A 20,172-nucleotide genomic window follows, 5' to 3' on the forward strand; every position below is an offset into this window, starting at 1 on the left:
TTTGCTACTTTCCAGACCCAAACTGCCTGAAATTAAAAGGCTCCAAGTGTACATAACGCTGAAACTTGCCTGTGTTATTTACCTGTGGAGTTCAGTCACTGGGAAAGTGGCATTTATCAAAGACATAACTTCCAGCTTGTCTGACTGCAAATACAGAGTGTCAGAAAGGCCATCAAATAAAACACCCAACAAACCCCACTAAAAAAAGGGAAAAAAAAAAAAAAAACAAACGAAAACCAGCTTTTTCCAGCAGAAGAAAGTTCAGTGCATAACAATGTGGGGTTTTTCATAGAATCATAGAATGGTTTGGATTGGAAGGGACCTTAAAGCTCATCCAGTTCCAACCCCCCTGCCAGCAGCAGGGACACCTTCCACTAGACCAGGTTGCTCAAAGCCTCATCCAACCTGGCCAAGAACACTTCCAGGGAGGGGGCATCCACAGCTTCTCTGACCAACCTGTTCCAGTGTCTGACCACCCTCACAGTGAAGAACTTCTTCCTAATATCTCATCTAAACCTCCCCTCTTTCAGTTTAAACCCATTTCCCCTTGTTTTGTCATTAACTGCCCTTTTTGGTTTTGTTGATTTTTTTTTAAATTTTTTTTTTAAAGTACAATAAATTGACTTCTATTTATTTCTTAAAAGGTGTGTTTGAGAGCTGTGTGTTGGTCTTAATTAGTTTTGAGAATAAGTAACTCTTTAGGAACTGGGAAGATTAAAAATAAAGCTGAATGATCTGAATGGGAAGTTTAAATTTTTCTTGCTTGTGTTTTAGAAAATACTTTTCCTGAATGTCTTGGAACCTTTTTAATGTCATTTTCTTGCTTGCTTTCAGTTTTTCCTTCACTGCATTTTCATCTCTCAGCTTCTCAGTTTGACAAATGTTGTTCCTGATCTTTTTCTTGCTTTGGTGAAATTGCTGACAGCTTTCAGGGCAGCGATGCATGGCTGCAACCCCCCCTTAAGTGACTTGGGGGGGTTAAAGTGCCTTTGGAAAGAGGAAATTTGGGATGTGTCTCTACCTGCCAAAGGAAGAAGCTTAAAAATTAGCACTTAGACTTCTGCCAAAGGTTTCCAAGCTGTGTCTGCATGCCTGCTGAGCCTTCTCCATTTGTATGTACTCTGGCATCTCAGGTTTTTGGGGAGAAGCAAATTTGGGTTTTCTGCTTCATCTGTGGTGTGGTTTTGTGATGTATTATGGACAAAATTCCATAACTGAGTTGCTACTGGGAAGAAAGAGGATGGATAGTGCTTTGTGGCAAGTGACAAGAACCCCATAAATGCTGTTGAAGTCATGGTGGTGTGGGATTAGGAGCAGCCTGGTCAGTCCTTTGTGGTTAATCATGGAATCATAGAGTGGTTTGGGTTGGAAGGGACCCTCAAAGGTCATCTAGTCCAAGTCCCTTCAGTGAGCAGGGACATCTTTACTAGAGCAGGTTGCTCAGAGCCCCATCAAGCCTGACCCTGAGTATCTCCAGGGATGGGGCTTCCACTACCTCTCTGGGCAACCTGTTCCAATGATCCACCACCCTCATATTGAAGAACTTTTTCCCTAATATCCAACCTAAATCTGCCCTTTTCTAGTTTATTGTCCTATTTTCTAGTTTATGTGTCCTTTTGCTGCCTGCCCTTGTGAACAGTTCTTCCCCAGCTTTCTTAGAAGCACCTTTCAGGTACTGGGAGGCCACTAGAAGGTCTCCCTGGAGCCTTCTCTTCTCCAGGCTGAACAGCCCCAACTCTCTCAGCCTGTCCTCACAGCAGAGCTGCTCCAGACATCTGATTATTTTTGTGGCCTCCTCTGGACACGCTCCAACAGGTACACGTCCTTCTTGTGTTGAGGGCTACAAAACTGGATGCAGTATTCTGGTCTCACCAGAGCAAAGCAGAGTAGAGAAGCAGAATCACCTCTCTGGATCTGCTGGCCACAATTCTTTTGATGCAGCCCAGGATGGGGTTGGCCTTTTGAGCTGCAGATGCACATTGGTGGCTCATGTCCACCCCCAAGTCCTTTTCCTCAGGGCTGCTTTCCAGCACATCACCGCCCAGCCTGTATCAATAACGATACACAAATTCTTTTTGAAGACTGAGCTCTAGCCTTGAAGATTGGCAGCAAGTGCACGTTCTCATCATCCATGCAGAGAAAAGAATTTCATAGTTGGGGACTTCTGGGCAAAGTTTTTCAGGAGGAAGGAAAAAGTGTGGATTCCTTTTAGAAACTGCTCTTAATTTAAAAAGCCTGAGTGCCCCAAAGCTATTTCAGGGTCATTCTTGACTTGGAGGCAAGCAAAGTATTACATTGTTGATAGATGTTCTTTCAGTATATTTAATATTTACTGGTATTAAGAGACCAGACCTTAGCTTGGCTGTCTGCTTACTGTATGTCTTTGATTTCATTTTTAATGTTTAGTTGACAGGTTCACTATAAACTGAAATCCTAAAATGCGAGTAAATGTCTGATTTCACTAATATCTTCAGTTATTAGGGAATGATTCCCTCTCCCAGTTTTAAATCTTTGTTTCTCTCTATGCAAAAAGTGCTGTGCTCTCTCTATTTTCTTACAACAGATTTTGGAAATTGCAGATGGATGCCATTATTTATTCTTTTTTCTTAATTATTTTTTTTCTGTTAAATAGGTAGAAAACCGAGTAAACTGGGAGAGGTGCAAATTGAGAGCGTTACTTTTATACATTGCTGTGTCATTCCTGATGACTTTTGTCTACGTTTGTTTTTAGGATATAAATGGAAATTAGGTTCCTTGATCTAGTGCCCACTTGATCTCAGCTGGTTGCTACTGAAGTGCATCAGCAGAGAAATTCTCTAGGAAGAAATTCTTTGGTGTGAGGGTGGTGAGACAGTGTCCCAGGTTGGCCAGAGAAGCTGTGGCTGCTCCTCCCTGGAAGTGTTGAAGGCCAGGCTGGATGAGGCTTTGAGCAACCTGGTCTAGTGGAAGGTGTCCCTGCTGATGGCAGGGGGGTTGGAACTGGATGATCTTTAAGGTCCCTTCCAACCCAAACCAGTCTGTGATTCTATGATTCCATGAAATGTTACCTGTGTGTTTAGATCCCTGTCTGTTACTCTGTTGCTTGTATAAAATTATTTTCCTTAATTTGAGCCTTAATCAAAGCTCAATCAAACATTAAAAAAAACCCCAGCACATTCTTTAGAGTCCAAAAATACATGTGAACTAGCAGTGGCTTTCATGAATCTGATGACTGTGTTTATTTAAATCCTGTAGTTACATGGCATAGCAGCTATGTAGGGTAGAAGATAAGGTCTCCTAAGCTTTTTCAGCTGTGTCATGACATCACTTCAGGCAAATAAAATTTAAGCCGTTTTCTCCTTGTTTATAGAATTTGTAATAATGTTTTGTTGGTGTTTCTGTAATGAAAAGAATAAAGACAATCAAACATCATTGTCAGTATCTTTTTCTAACACTTTTCTGCTTGATAATCCTCTTATTTTGTGATAAACTGTGCTTTGATTTTTATTTAATGAACTATGTTTTAACTAACTTGTTTTATACACATGCCTAAAATATTTGAAGACTGCTCATTAAATCTGAGTTGTTCAGTTATTGGGCCCTTTTTATATATTGATATTTTTTCTTTTAGGAATAGAAATAAAGAAATAGTACTTAAATTTTTTTGACTTTAAAAGAGTTTTTGGGTAGAATGACCAAAATTTTTTTGTGCTTTAAAAGGGTTCGTGGGTAGAATGATCATGGTATTCAGACACTCCCTTAATCAAAGAGAAAAGTCCTGGGAGATGAATGAACTGACCTTTAAGAGTTGTCACATGTTTTCCTTCCAGGTATCAGCAGTGGATTCCTTGGAGGGTCCCCTCCTTCAGGTGGAAGGATTGAGTGATCTGAGACTGGAGCTCCACAGTAAGAAGATGAACATGCACTTAGTCCTGATAGATGAATTACACCGTCACCTTTACATCAAATCAACGAACCGAGTGGGACAACGCAACAAGGAGAAAGGGAGAATAAGGTGGGTTTGGGGTGATGCTAACTGAGGACAACAGGTCTGGGAAAGGGGAGAGGAAGGACAACGTTCTCCTTTTCATAAGTAGAAACTTTCTTGGGAGAATGCCATTGACTTACACCTCAACCTTTCATTTTTGGCAGGCAAATTTCTCATGCTTATGGCAGTGGAGAGCAGGAAAAACTCCAAATATGTTGATGCACCTTGGAGCCTGTGAACAGTCTGTTCTCATTCTTCCACTTTTGCTTAGTGATTCCGTTGGTTTTTTGCTGCTTCCCACAGAATTATGATGAGGTCAATACTTTTTAGCATTCTTTTCCTTCTCTGCTTGCATATACCTTTCCTACAAATGTCATGATCATGAGGCTCAGGTCAGGCAAAGGGAGGAACACAGGGAAAAATTGATCATCTTTTCTAGCAAACATCCCAAGTTTAAAAGACTTCCAGCTGACCATAAGGTTACTAGCTGGAGGCTGCAGTATTGAAGTGCCTGAGCAAGTGTCTTGCCTATGTTGTGTTCTAAGGATTTTAAAGATGTTGAAACTTCTTACTGGTTGGTGCCTCTGATCAGTGGAAATTCACCTGAAGTATAGGTGCCTGGCTTTTTTTTTTGTTCTCCTAACTTTGCAATTTCTACATTTGAGAGCTATAGAGTTGTTGGGAGGGAAGGAAGAAAGATAGTGGCTAGAAAAGAGTCACAGTATTGGAAGATAACTCCTGTAGAGTAGGAGAGGTAACAAACAGGGGCAGGGAGCAAAAGGGGAGCCAGCATATGATAAAGATGCAGAGCAAAGATAAATTAGCATTTTATTATAAGAAGGAATAAAAAATACTTACCAAAAATAAGAGGAGAGATAGTGAGTTACATGAAATGAATTTATGAAATAAAGGATTGATTGAAGTTAAAATTTCTAGGAAGGAGGGTTGCTAGCAAGCCATCAGTCTCTTCCTTACTCATCTTGTTAATTAAAAACAGGCACAAAGCTTTGGTGTACCCAGACTGTGTGACTGCTAATTAACTGCAGTTTAGTACAAATGCTACAGGGAGACCCTTATCTCTTTCTTATTTTCTTTCTTTTTTTCCATTCTCTGTTGCACATCACTGAGATTTGATAACATAAACTCTTGCATCATGGGCAGTCTTGTTGAGTGTTCTGCCCTAGACTGGCTGTTGGCCAGGATGCAGTAATGTTTTAATTATTTCTTGTATAGGTTTTAAGTGTGTTCTGGCTAACATTGCTAAGCTGGAATGCATAGCTAATCCCTGTGAGTATGGTATTACAGGTGTATAAGGAGTATAAGTGGTTCTTATGCAGGATAGTAAGCTTAGCCCTAGTCTTTACAGCTTTCTATAAGCATTTTGACCTCTAAGGGAACATACTGAACTCCATTATAGGAGCTTTCTCCACTTCTTTCTCTTAAAAATGATTTCTTGCTTGTATTCCCCTGCCACATCCAGCTTCATCCCTTTCATTATGCAGCTGGGGCAGCAAGACATGTTTTTGGCAAATAATACTATGTGAATTTATTATGAAAACGACCAAATAAAAACTCTTTCTGAGTAAGGAGGTTCATTTGCAGAGGGACAGAATGGGAATTTGAAGGGGAGGAAAAAGAGTGGAGGCTTCTAGTGGGAAGTAGGAAAGCTTGAAGGATTAAGTAGTTGACAGAAGCCATGGAAATGGGAATGTGTCTTCTCCTCAGTATGGAGTTTTCCAGAAAGATCTTAATAATGCCATGTTAATGTATTACCATGCTAGCAGCAGTTAATTGTGCTGGAGGTGAATGTGTCTGGGAAATAATCATGTGCTATGGCAAGCTGCAGTGTGCCTGTGTCCTGATGGTGTTGCTGTGACCATTCAGACCAGTTCAGAGTGCTGTTAAATTCAGAGAGGCCTCGGGATGCCAAATTTTGTCTTTGATATGACAGTGTTCCCTCATCATTGCTTTTTTTGGCCTTTTCCTTTTTCATTCAAATACATTTATATACACACCCACTCATATTCATCTATGGGCTTGTGGTCTAAGTTAGGTTTTGTAAACATCTTGTATCAAAACTGTGCGTTACGTATATCTATTGCTGAGGCTTACAGATTTAAGAAATAAATGGATTGTTTGTTGTGAATGTAGATTGTAAATAATAATAAACTGCTTTAATTCTTACCCCTCACACAGTTCACTTGTGAAAGATGCCTCTCCTGTACCTCTTGTGGATGTTACTAACTTGTCTACACCTCGAAAGTTCCTTGAATCTTCCCAATTTGGTACTCCTGGAAGCTCCAACAGTGAGTATTTAAGTCACATACATTCCTCACAGAATTAGTTTGTAGATCTTCAGCTGATTTTCCAGCAGTAGTAGTAGGCATTTCATCCCTACTTCATGGGTGGCTGCTGATAGGAGGTCCTGAGACAAAAAGGTAAGTGATTGTCCAGGGGTAAAACTTGACCATATCTGCATTTTTCTTTTGGCAAATAATCTTTCCTCCCCTTCTCCACCATTTTCTGTGCCTGTTCTGATCTTGATCATGTTCTTCATATCTTGAGCAGAAGAGATATCTGCAGTCAGGTCAGTTTGCATAGAGGTCTCCTCTGCATTATTTAGTGTAGCAGGCAAGTATGTGTAGATGTTGCAGAAGGTTTTTTTTCCTCTGTTAGAGCCAGAAGGCCAAAGCTTTTCCTTGTGGGAACTTTGTAACTTTGACTAAAGGTCTGTGTATACACAGAAATAATCTGGTGGTGATCTTTGGATACCTGTTACTGCAACAAACACGGAGCAAGACAGTTTCATTGGTGCTTTTGTATAAGGCTTTGAAAGTACTGCACAGATGGGGAATTAATCCTTGTGTTGTTTCAGTAGATTAATAAGTGGGGTTGTCCTTGTTTAACAAGTGAATAAAATGAATAATACAGAAGTGACCTACATCTCTCCCCCTCTTTCTTTCAAAACTTCACTGTTTTGGTGTTCCTCAAATGCAGAGAATCTTTCCTTCTCTTCCTATCCCTACGAATTCTTTTGTCCTTATTTGTATCTGCTTTCTTCTTGTCGTGCTTGCCTCCTAGAGTCTTAGTTTGATCATTGTTTGATCATCCTTATTTTTTGCTCTTATAGGAGTTTTTCTTACTTAGTCCTGCATCTGTAGGGTTGGCTAATCTCTCAGAGCCTGAGGCTGTATTTCTACATAGTCGAGGTTTGTGAGGAGTCACTTGTGACATGTCAATACAAACTTTCAAAGCTGGAAGCTGCAGCTTGGTTGGGGAAACCTGGAAGAGAAGAACTGTAAGAATTCTGGTGGAAAAAACCTTAAGAATTCCTGTTATTTTCCCCTGTGATCAGTGAGAAGTTCAGTTCCTTGCTAAAGATGACATGATTTTGGAGAGCTGAGGAAATAAACCACAAAAAACTGAATCCCAGTCTCACCACTGTAAATATTAACCTACTTCCTTTTCAGTGAGTTCACAGAATCATGGAATGGTTTGGGTTGGAAGGGACCTTAAAGATTATCCAGTTCCAACCCCCCTGCCATCAGCAGGGACACCTTCCACTAGACCAGGTTGCTCAAAGCCTCATCCAACCTGGCCTTCAACACTTCCAGGGAGGAGCAGCCACAGCTTCTCTGGCCAACCTGGGACACTGGCTCACCACCCTCTCAATGAAAAATTTTTTTCCTAATGTCTCTTTCAGTTTAAAGCCATCACCCCTTGTTCTATCACTCCCTGCCCTTGTAAAATGTTCCTCCTCAGCTTTCTTGTAGGCCCTCTTCAGGTACTGATAGGGAGCTATAAGGTCCCCCCAAAGCTTTTTTTTCTCCAGGCTGAACAGCCCCAACTCTCTCAGCCTGTCCTCACAGCAGAGCTGCTCCAGCCCTCGCATCATCCTCGTGGCCTCCTCTGCACTGGCTCCAGGAGGTCCATGTCCTTGTGCTGTTGGTGGCCCCAGCACTGGAGGCAGCACTGCAGGTTGGGTCTGAGGAGAGCGGAGCAGAGGGGCAGAATCCCCTCCCTCCACCTGCTGCCCACGCTGCTCTGGGTGCAGCCCAGGACACGGTTATTGGCCTCTGTGCTGCCAGCGCACGTTGCCGCCTCATGTTGAGCTTCTCCTCCCCCAGCACCCCAAGTCCTTCTCCTCAGGCTGCTGAGTTTACTGTGCTGATTTTCAGTGTATAGGTCTTGTACTGAACTAACTGTGATCATTCCTGACAGTCTTGAGTTGAAAGTAAGCCTGGGTTATCCATCTGACGGGGATGTTATAAACTTTGCTGAGATACCTCTACAAAGGATGAGTGCTGTGTTTTATATAAGATATAAAGATAAACCAACATGTGAAGGTTGCCCCTTGTATAAGGAAGGAACAAAGTGCGACATCCTTAGTTTGATTCAATTTTTTGGCAGAGATGAGGCCAAGATTCTTTTCCACCATCTTTTTACTTAGAATAGGACATGGGATCTGTATTTATTGTATTAGTTCCCGTTAGAATAGGGAGGTTTGGGATTTGCTTATCTGGATTAGACATTTCCTCTCGTACAAGTAGAGAAAGTGTGTTTTCAAATAAAAAAAGGTTTAGTGGTGTGTTTTTTGGGTGGGGTTTTTTTGGTTTTAGGTTTTTTTTTGGTGGTTCCCCCCATAGTGTACCAGGCAATGTTTGCATGTGTAAGAAGAGAAGAATGTGCGTTATTAATCGCTTGTGATAGCAGAATAAGAAGTGGTACTGGCATTCCTAGAGCACAGCTAGATAAATATTTTCTGACTCATTTGAGACTTCTAAAAATCAGGAAGATCTAATTTTATTTGCTTGATGCAGTGTTGATGCTGTTTAAAATCACTTGTCCTAAGGTGCCCTGATAAACAGTTATTTCATGCTGCATTTCAGTGAAGGGTCTAGGGTGCAAGGAACTGGTAGGAACCACAACAGTGGGTCTTTAAGAACTCTTAGGAACAAAGTTGTTTGTGAACATAAAATGGCATTGCTTCTTTCATTTTAAATGCCTGAAAACGAGGGCTCTGCTGGCTTCATCCTCAACTCTAGCTGAGAATCTCACAGAATCACAGGGGTTGGAAGGGACCTCAGGAGATCATCTAGTCCAACCCCCCTGCTAAAGCAAGTTCCCTACAACAGGTTGCAACAACTTTCAATCTCCCTTATAAATTGTTTTTGCAGATCTATTCTTGCTCTTCATGCCCAGTGCACCAGAAAATGTCTTACCTTGTTCCTCATTATGCTCTGTATCATTCAATGAAGTGTTGGGCAAGTGTCTCTCAGACTGGGAAAGTTGGAGATGATAATAGAAAACATTTGATCAGCATAAAGTATGCATATGGTTTTGCTTCAAGTGCACAATGTACTTATGTATATTTTTTTCCACATAATTTTATTTAAAAGTAGCCTTTTCCAGGACTGCAGAACTACCAGAGAATTTAAAACTTATGTATATGCATAAGGAAAGCTGTTTCTGCATTTAGTCATTTAAGTTCTTTGGCTTTTTATTGATGAAACAAAGTGGCCGTGCATATTAATGCGTGTCGTTATAAAACACTGACTCATTCAACCCATCTCAGCAAAGATGCCAAAATTTTTCAGTTCTTTCTGCATTCACATCCCAAAGGAGATGTTACCTTGTTCTGTAGAATCTTTATAAGGAAATTAAAGCTGTTCCTGCTACACTTAAAATAAACAAAACCTTCAGTAATGTTCACCTGAGGATTGTAGATACGGCAGTTCACCAGGAACGTTTTCCCTTCATGCCAGTTCAGAGGAATAAATTCACTTTTAAATTATATTTCTCTGCTTGAACCTTCTGTACTCTGAAGAGTATTTATGAAGGTTCCTGCTTTGCCAGGCTCTTCCTGGAACTATAAAACGTACTCACCCAGTACACAGCAAACCCAAGAGCACCCTTTCCTGAGAAATTCCTGAGAATACTTTTTAGAAATCTGACAAGCATGAGCGGAGGTGATGACAATTAATATTGTTATTGATGGCATATGTAAATTTTATGCTGAACAGATAATACACTTCAGTGATGCTTACTTCTCAACTCTTAAGAGAAAAATGGAGCTTCTAGATCCAAGCGGTATGGTGGCTTCTAAGTCAAGTCTAGTTACTGGTCCTGGCTCTGTTTCTTCAAGAACACAAGTACTTCTGTGTAGGTGAAAACATGTGGAGACCTGTGAACTTGGCCCCTCAAAATACCTGTGTGAGCCAGAGCTTTAAGGTCCAATTTGAAAAGTGGCTCTGCAGATGCTGTTGTGGCATTCTCTGTTGTCACAGTTGCTTCCACTTCAAACGTGCTCAACAAATACATAAAAGATATTTTCTTTCCTGTTAACCTCACCTGAGGACCTGACACCAGCTGGGTGATTTTTCTCTATCATTTTGACTAAAAATGAAATTATCCCTTCACTGTACCAGAGTTTTCCTGTTGTAGCTGTTTTGCATTTGCACAAATCCAACCGAGGAATTGATGGGAAGGTGGTGGGAATCCAGCGGTGAGTCTGATTCTCTCCCGCTATCGTTGCGGTGCTGCACAAAAATTAAGAGTTCTTATCTCAGGGTAAATTTTTGTGCTGAGAATGTTTAAGAGGAAACCTGTTCCTGCAGTTTAAGAAGGTTTTGCAACTACACAATAAACATGAAAGCTTGTGGAGTAACTTTTTCCGTGTCTGTTTTTGCAGGGCCATGATTACTCTCCCCGATCCTCACTAATGGTTCGTGTTCTGAATGGATGCTGAGCGCTGATGCGCGTAACCTCTGTGTGTGTTTGGGGAAGGGAAGGGAAGGGAAAATTGAGGAAACTTTAGATCCTTGTGGTGAAAGCTAAAAGAATAATGCTAAGTCACTCTTCCTGTATAATTTCATTAGTTGTTCTTATATGTGATCCCAACAGAAGATACTTAACTACCATGCACTTATTTTCTTTAATTTGGAGACTCAATTTTCATGCTTATGTGTATTAGGACGATTTTGAACGTAGCTTATAAAATTGCTTTGTACAGTTTTCTCAGAATGAAATGTAGTTGCAATGGATTTGAAAGAGTGGCCTTGTCAAATTAAAATGCCTCTGTTTTTGAGAGACTAACATCCTTAAAACTATAGATGGAACTGTGTGAACAACAGTTTTAAAAGAGGAGATTTGCCTTGAGGCTTTGAAGTTATTGATCTCCAAGACTCATTTTTTTCTGGACTTGGTAGTAAGGCAGAGCAGAAAATTACCAAAATTTTTAAAGAACCTATTTCTAAAGTAACTATCCATTTCTTGCTCATTGTCTCCATGCAGGGGTCAGAACACAGACTCAACATCAGAAATTAATAGTGATATTTCTTCAAATTTTAAATTATGCCTTTGGGGCATTGTGAAGTTGCATCCTTTTCTCCAGAAGAATTGAAGACAGAAAGGGTATTGCCTGAAAGGACATAAATCATGGAAAATAGTACATTAAATTTTACTAGTTGCTCATAAAAGCACACAGCTAATGAAATCTTCTTTAATGAGTAGCAGCAAATTTTGACCATTCATTGAGATGAAAAACAAGACCCATGAGTCTTTTCTTTAGCTGCTTTGCTTAAATGAGTTATCAACGTTGGCTTTTCTGGGGATGAGAGCGGAGCTATTAAAATGCCTCTTGCAGCAGGTTTCTTTCTGGTGAAATGGCAGAACTGTACAAATGAGGGTCTCATCAATTGGAGCAGACGTTTTTATAGGGCACCATCAAACCAGGGAGCCGTCAGGAAAGTTTCCACCTTTGTAACTGTGGAGGTGATGAATCAATGATGCACATGATTCAACTTTCTAGTGATTTAAACCAAGGGTGGATTTTTGACTGCTTAGACATGGAATTGAGCGTTTTCAGATGCACAACTTCAAGGGATGAAACATTTTTGAAAATGCATATTTTATTAGAGGATGTGGCAAAATCAGCACTCCTTTAGGTTCTTGTCTTGGGAGACTTTTGAGAAACCATATTTAAATGCTCTGCTTCGTAAGCAGTTTTCAGAGATCATTAGAAGAAGAAAACCTTTAGGAGTAGTCAGCAGGGCTTCACCCAAGGGAATTCATGCTTGAACAACTTGAACTTCTAGGATGAAATGATTGGTCTGGTAGACAAGAGGAGAGCAGTGAATATTGTCTACCTGCTCTTCTATAATGCCTTTGACACTGTCTTCCATAAGATCCCAGTAGAGAAATGGTTGATGTCTAGGCTGGATGAGCAGATAGTGAAGTGGATTGAAAACTGACTGAGTGGCTGGATGCTGAGGGTGGTGATAAACTGCACAAAGTCTAGTTGGAAGCTGGTAACTAGTAGTGTACCCCAGGGTACACCTGGGGTCCTAGTGGGTTCAGTCCTGTTCAACATGTTAGTTACTGATCTGGATGATGGGACAGAGTGTGCCCTCAGCACGTTTTCAGGTGACACCAAACTGGAATGAGTGACTGATATGCCAGAGAGTCATGTTACCATCCAGGGGGACCTGGACAGGCTGGAGAAATGGGCTCTCAGGAACCTCATGAAGTTCAACCAGAGGAATTGCAAAGTCCTGCCTCTGGAGAGGAACCATCCCAGGCACTGGGACATACTGGGGATCACCAAGTTGGGGAACAGCTTGGCAAAAAAGGACCTGAGGGTCCTGGTGGACGCCAAGTTGAACATGAGCAGATAGCGCAATACCCTTGCTGCAAAGCAGGCTGAAGGTATCTTGGACTGCATTAGACAAACTATTGCCAGGAGGTTGAGGGAGGTGATCCTTCCACTCAGCACTGGTGAGGCCACACCTGGAGTGCTGTCTCCAGTGCTGGGCTCCCCACTACAAGAAAGACATGGACATACTGGAGAGAGCCCAGCAAAAGGTCATGAAAATGATTTAAGAGTCTGGAGCATCTGTCCTAGGAGGAAAGGCTGAGAGAGCTGGGACTGCCCAGCGTGGAGAAGAGAAAAATCAAGGGGGATCTTAATAAAATATATAAATACCTGAAGGGAGGGCACAAGCAGAACGGAGTCGGGCTCTGTTCAGTGGTGTCCAGTGCCAGGACCAGAAGCAGGGGGCACAGACTGAAACAGAGATTCCCATTTATCATCAGGACACACTTGGGTTTTCTTTACTGTGAGGGTGACGAAGCACTGGCAGAGGTTACCTGGGGAGGCTGACGTCTCCATCTTTGGAGGTACTCAGAAACCATCTGGTCATGCTCCTGGGCCACCAGTTCTGGGTGGCCTGACTTGAACAGGGACAGTGAAGCAGATGACCTCCAGAGGTCCCTTCCAACTTATCACAGAATCATAGAATGGTTTGGATTGGAAGGGACCTTAAAGCTCATCCAGTTCCAACCCCCCTGCCAGCAGCAGGGACACCTTCCACTAGACCAGGTTGCTCAAAGCCTCATCCAGCCTGGCCTTCAACACTTCCAGGGAGGGGGCATCCACAACTTCCTTGGGCAACCTGTTCCAGTGTCTGACCACCCTCACAGTGAAGAACTTCTTCCTAATATCTCATCTAAACCTCCCCTCTTTCAGTTTAAACCCATTTCCCCTTGTTTTGTCATTAACTGCCCTTATGAAAAGTCCTTCCTCAGCTTTCTTGTAGGTGTGTGATCCTGTGGTTTTATATCATCCTTGAATGGAATTAAACCATGAAAACCACTTGAAATCATTAAGTGATACTGAAATTTAGGTTTCCAAAGAGGTCTGTTTAGCTAAAAACCATTTGAAGCTGTATGTCAACTGATCTGGAATCCTCGGTCAGACTTTGCACAATCAAGTATTGCTGTTGGTTTGCATGGGGCTGTGTACAGGAGTTGGTAGTTGAGATGGGACAACAAAGCAGTATGTTGAAGGTGGGGTTTTTTTTTAGTGTAAAACTGTAAATTGAAGTTTAAAGGCTTCATTATGGTGGAAAAGAGCAGCTGTAATAGTTTAGGTTTTAAAATATTAATTTGCTAACATCACATTTTACTTATCCTGTCAAGGAGGATGAAAAAAATTACTTAGTATTACTGAAGAAATCCTGTGGAATTTTTCTTTGGTGCTTTATGCTTGTATTATTTTTGAATATACTTGTGGTATATTCAAAAAGAAGAAAATTAAGAAGAAAAGAAGAAAATTAACTCTATCCTAGCAAAAACGGGACAATACTGAAGCAGTTTTTAATTAAAATAGGACTTTTTTTCCTTCTCTTCTCTTTGATGAATCACAAAGGAGAAGGTTAATCAAATCAGCTCTGAATAGCAGACCCACAATTTAGAACCATTTATCAAAATAATAATTGCAAACATACATAGGATAAATTAATTTTTCATGGCTTCTCTTCATAAAGCAAGTGCTTATGGTGTCAATGATGATCTTTCCTCTTTAAAGGGACACATGTTTTCCAAAGCATTTTGAGTAGAAACTAGTGAATGTAGAAGAAAGCTAGGAATGGGTTCTGACAGCCATAGAACCACAGAATGGTTTGGGTTGAAAGGGACCTTAAAGCTCATCCAGTTCCAACCCCCCTGCCATCAGCAGGCACACCTTCCACTAGACCAGGTTGCTCAAAGCCTCATCCAACCTGGCCTGCAGCACTTCCAGGGAGGAGCAGCCACAGCTTCTCTGGGCAGCCTGTTCCAGTGTCTCACCATCCTCTGGTTGAAAAATTTCCTCCTGGTATTTCATGTACCCCTCTTCCAGCTTAAAACCATTTCCCCTTGTCTTATCTCTATCTGCCCTTGGCAAAAGTTGCTCTATCTCCTGTTTCTAAGCTCCCTTCAAGTACTGGGAGGCCACTAGAAGGTCTCCCCGGATCCTTCTCTTCTCCAAGTTTAACAAACCCAGCTCCCTCAACCTTTCTTCATAAAAGAGGTTCTCCAGCCCTTTGATCATCTTTGTGGTTCTCCTCTGGACCTACTCCAACAGCTCGACATCTTTCTTGTGTTGGGGGCTCCAACACAAGATCTTGTGCTTTCGTCTTGATGCAAATTAATAACAAAATCATTAATATTCTCAATTTAAGAGTAAATACAGATGAAGGTTTCAGTTCTGAGAGCTGATCATAGGGACATCTTCCTTTACCTGTGGAGCTCCCCTGCCCACGGAGTGTGGCATGTTTGATTGTAATTTTAAAGATGAACTTCTTTACAAACTCTTGTCTGCTTTGATGCCTTTGTCGAAGAAGTAGAGGACAGGAGGGGCTGATTCCTGGGCCAAAGCTTTGAGGTCAAATAACCCCTTGATGACATGAAATGGCAGAAGAGGATGTTTGAAGTGGGGGGAAGACGTAGGAAAAGATGAACATCTTCAGTTGCCCAGGGTTGAAATCTTGTCAGATCTTAGAGATAAATGGTCCCCCAAAGCTACCCAGGATACCTGTTTAATAGGCAGAATGTGCAGGAAACACAGTCCCTACTGTTTTATCAAAAGACCAGATCTAACAAAACTTAGATACCAGTGTGTTGCTCCTAGATATTGAACCATTCACTTTGCTGTTGTTTGTAAGAGATGTAAATCAATGTCTGGACTATTTGAAGGTGTTCAAAATTGGTTTGCTCTTTTGAAAATGGAAGAGTGTTCATCTTAGTGTGCTGCCAGAGTTCTCAGCAAGATTGCTGCCTTTAGTCTCCTTAAATGCTGTCCTCACATTTGGATACAGCTGTATTTCCTCCCTCTTGGGTTTTTTTTTTTTCGCCTGTGATATTAAGAATAATTTACAGCCTGCTTACAAAGGGGCTGCAGCTTAATGACGGGGACCTGTCCTCTAAAAGGTTGTTTAGGCTGTGAAATCTCTGCATTAAACTCAGAGCAACAAGAAACTTCAGTAGTTTTCTGTTTTTTTTTGTGTGTGGGTTGTTTTTTTTTAAAAACCCAATAAATTAAAACCTTTCTTGCTCTAGCATTTCCAGTGTTGTCTTTTCCACAGAGCTCATTTTCTGTGTTTGTTCCTGGCATGCTGTGAGCTTGTTTTTTGTTGTTTTTTATTTTTTTTTTTAGAATAACGAGTAGCATTAACAAAGTGGGCAGAGCATGGACGTGGTGCACAAAGTGCTTTGCAGCCTCGTAGGTTGAAAGGTGCGTGATAGATGAGAGCTTTGAGCAGAAATATGTGTGCATCCAGTTGTGAACTTCTAATTGGTGTTATTACTTATGTGTGTTTGAAATATCTCCTACATTATCCTTGCTTCACTCCCCACCCCCCCACCCCACCCCGGGTGTTTCTAGTTTCTTGCCCCCTAACTTGCCCAGATTTTGGCCAGGAGGGAGGTGATCATGCTGCTCTAGTCTGCACTGGTGTGGCCTCATCTCTAGTATTGGGCACAGTTTTGGGCACCACAGGATAAAAAGGATCTAAAGCTGCTGGAGAGTGTCCAGAGGAGGGACACAAAATTGGTGAAGGGTTTAGAGGGGAAGGGTTTGATGAGAGGCTGAAGGCACTTGGTTTGTTCAGCCTGGAGGAGACTGAGAGGAGATCTCATGGGGGTCTAGAACTTCCTCCCAAGGGGAAGAGGAGGGGCAGGCGCTGATCTCTTCTCTCTGGCCACCAACGAATGCCAGGAGCAGAGGGAATGGCAGGAAGATGTGTCAGGGGAGGGTGAGGTTGGCCATGAGGAAAAGGTTCTTGAGGCAGCCAGAGGGTGGTGGAGCACTGGAACAGGCTCCCCAGGGAGGTGCTCATGGCACCAAGCCTGACAAGATTCCAGCAGCATTTGGCCAAGGCCCTGAGGGACATGGTGTGAATGTTGGGCTTGTCCTGTGCAGGGACAGGAGTTGGACTGGATGATCCTTGTGGGTCCCTTCCAACTCACAACATTCTATGAATTTAATTGGGAAAAGTGTGTGTGAGACGGGAAAAAAGTGCTATTTGATCTCCCTGTTGTTGATTACCTAAAACCTGATGTCATTCTCCACTGGGCCGTGTGATGACCTCAGAGGATCAGTTCCCACCTTGCTCTTACCTGGCAGTGTCAATGATGCTCTTAGGTTGAAATGTAAGAGTGTGTGGACAGTGAGTTTGGTTTGAGTTAGAGGTGCTGTGTTTGGGATCAGGCTGATGGAAAGGAGGAGTTTCTGCTGTGGAGGTTGGTGAACGCTGACACTGAAATAAATCTCATCTCTTTATCGTGATGCTTTTTATAAAGTGGCACCATACGGGCTCTTTGGGACATTGTTTTCTTGATCCTGTGCTAACTTAGGCAGTGCTGATGCTCTTCTGTTCAGTGTGTCATAGCTTTAGACAGCTACAGAGCTGCATGCTACTTGTGACATGCCATTTTTTCATGTCACTTAACTCCTTCTGGTGGCTCTTTTGACATTTATTCAGGTTCTTGGATAAGTTTTCATTTAAATAAAAAAAAAAATAAAAATCTGTTGAGCAGCAAAAACCACGGGAGACATCTGTCATCCAACAGCCCTTCTCAGAGTTCAGGAAGCAGTGAGATGAAACAGCCGTTAGGGTTTAATTTCTACGCAGGGATATGGTGTGGTGGGTGGCACACCTTCAGCCCTCGATTTTTAATGCTGTTTGTCCCTGTACCGTCACTCCGGCTGTTAACAAGCCACCTAACTGTAGATCTTCCAAGATGCTTTAGTTGAGTTTTGCCTTCAAGACACTTACTTCACAGAAATGTTTGAATATATTTATTAAAATGTTTCACCCAGTCTTTAACAAAGCCATGCTTTTGTTGTTGCTGGGTGTTATCTGTAAATTAAAGGGATGTTGATTAATGAACATGCTTAAAACAAGTAGAGTATCTCTTGCCTTTCTCTTCCTTGTCGCTTAGCAACAGAATTTCCCCCTGTGCAATCCTTGTTACTTCAGGAAGACTGTATCCACAATATCCTCTCAAAATTCTTCTACCTTTTCCTTTCTAGAAGCTTTTGCTAAAAGATTTGAGTAATTTCATCAACCCCTTGACAGACGTAATAAAGCAGAATAGGATAAGATCAAACAGTCATTCACTTTGTCAGTGTAAACTTTGCCAGATTCATCAGAAGTGTGTTAAGCCTGATAGTGTTTATAATGAAAATTCCTTTTGTGAAGAATATAGCAAAGAAAAAAAAACAGCTGGGTTAGGAATTTAGGGCTTTTAGCTCCTTTGAACACATCCAAGGGATTTGCAGTGATATAATACCTTCTCAGTTTTGGATATCTTAATTGCACCAGACTTGCTCTGTTTTCTAACGAATACGTAACTTACTCCACAATCTCTGTTTCTAAATCAACCAAATGTGCAGGTTGTTCTGTCTACATGTAGGGAACCCCCCAAGTAAACAGAAACAAGAAACAGTAGCAACCTTCCAATACCTGAAGGGGCTACAAGAAAGCTGGGGAAGGACTTCTCATAAGAGCAGTTAATGACAAAACAAGGGGAAATGGGTTTAAGCTGAAAGAGGGGAGGTTTAGATGAGATATTAGGAAGAAGTTCTTCACTGTGAGGGTGGTCAGACACTGGAACAGGTTGCCCAAGGAAGTTGTGGATGCCCCCTCCCTGGAAGTGTTGAAGGCCAGGCTGGATGAGGCTTTGAGCAACCTGGTCTAGTGGAAGGTGTCCCTGCTGCTGGCAGGGGGGTTGGAACTTGATGAGCTTTAAGGTCCCTTCCAATCCTAACCATTCTATGATTCTATGAAATACCCACAGCTGCCCCTCAAAACCTGAGTGTTGCTGGTTTCCTTGGTTTTTTTCTTGGTTGCTCAAAATGGTGGGAGTTCTGTGAAGGCAAAAGAGTTTATATGCTGCTTCTACATACAGTCTCGATTTTAATAGTTCAAATCTTGAATTATGCCTTTTAAAAAATCTATTCCAGTACGAGAAACAAGCCTTCTGGAAATTAAAGAAGATACAGAACTGGATCCAGAGGAGAACAGCACTGTCTTCATGGGCATACTCATCAAAGGGCTGGCCAAGCTGAAAAAGATCCCTGAAACGGTGAAAGCCATCCAGGATCGCTTAGAACAGGAGCTCAAGCAGATTGTTAATCGATCCACAACCCAGGTGGCTGACAATGGTTACCAGAGAGGGGAGAATCTTTCCCAGGAAAATCAACCTAGGTAAGGATATTCCAACCACTGAAACTTGATTGCTGCAAAAAGAAGTGTAGAGGAGGCTGTTTTAACTGCAAATTGCTATTTGAAGGAGTGACAATAATGTTTTTGCAGTAGCAGAGATCTGAAATGATAACGTTTTCAGAAATGCCTGTGTCTCCCTGAAAGGCTGATGTGCCTTGAGCACCTGAAAGGCTTGGGAATTTCAGAAATATATTCAGAAAGGGGAGGCACTGTTGCTTCTCAGCTTAAGGATGTAGGAAAGGGAGATGCTTCCTTCTGTGCTTGGCCCTAGAAGAGAATCTTTTGGCTAAACACATGTTTAAAATGCAGATTTGCAGGTGGAAGCACAGTAGAAGCCAGCATGATTTAACTAGCAAGAGGTGCATAATGTTAAACACTTGATTTTTATTTGATTTCTTTTGACCTAACCTTTTTTTTAAAGAGACATTACAACAGACTGAATTGCAATGCTGTCTCAGATTCCTGGTAGGTAGGTTGTAAAGAATACTTGGTGCCAAAACAAATACTATCTCCTTGTGCTGCACTGAATGGTGGCTTTCCACTGGTGCTGATGCCAAAGGAATGTTTGAGTTCCAACGTAACATGACTTGAAAAGAGAAGATTCAGATCAGTTATTTATTTCAAAAGTAGCAGAGTCCAGTTAAGCTACTGCAGGTGCAAAGCTTTGAAATCATGTGTGGAACTAATTATATCAGTACATATATGGACAAGTGTCTAATTGATTTGCGGATGCATTTACATTAATAACAAGGTGTGGAAACCAACCGAGAACTGTTTCTGCCATTCTTCAGGAGGGTTCTTCTACAGTCCCAACATTCAACCCATGTCCCTGAGGGCCTTGGCCAAATGCTGCTGGAATCTTGTCAGCCTTGGTGCCATGAGCACCTCCCTGGGGAGCCTGTGCCAGTGCTCCACCACCCTCTGCCTCAAGAACCTTTTCCTCATGGCCAACCTCACCCTCCCCTGACACATCTTCCTGCCATTCCCTCTGCTCCTGGCATTCGTTGGTGGCCAGAGAGAAGAGATCAGCACCTGCCCCTCCTCTTCCCCTTGGGAGGAAGTTCTAGTCCACGATAAGATCTCCTCTCACTCTCCTCTTCTCCAGGCTGAACAAACCAAGCGACTTCAGCCTCTCCTCATATGGCTTCCCCTCTAAAC

At 42.0% G+C, this 20,172-nt stretch overlaps 1 protein-coding gene across 1 annotated transcript; it reads left to right on the forward strand.

Annotated features, from left to right (window-relative positions):
• Positions 1-3,719: 3,719 nt before the first annotated feature.
• On the forward strand, positions 3,720-19,000 carry LOC104518544 (exocyst complex component 4). The gene is made up of 3 exons (XM_010177355.2): positions 3,720-3,994; positions 6,164-6,273; positions 18,753-19,000. The coding sequence occupies exons 1-3, from the start codon at positions 3,720-3,722 to the stop codon at positions 18,998-19,000; spliced, it is 633 nt and encodes a 210-aa protein (XP_010175657.2).
• Positions 19,001-20,172: the final 1,172 nt, after the last annotated feature.

The sequence above is a fragment of the Antrostomus carolinensis genome, unplaced genomic scaffold (assembly GCF_000700745.2).
Source record: "Antrostomus carolinensis isolate BGI_N321 unplaced genomic scaffold, ASM70074v2 scaffold14961, whole genome shotgun sequence".
NCBI lineage: Eukaryota > Metazoa > Chordata > Aves > Caprimulgiformes > Caprimulgidae > Antrostomus > Antrostomus carolinensis.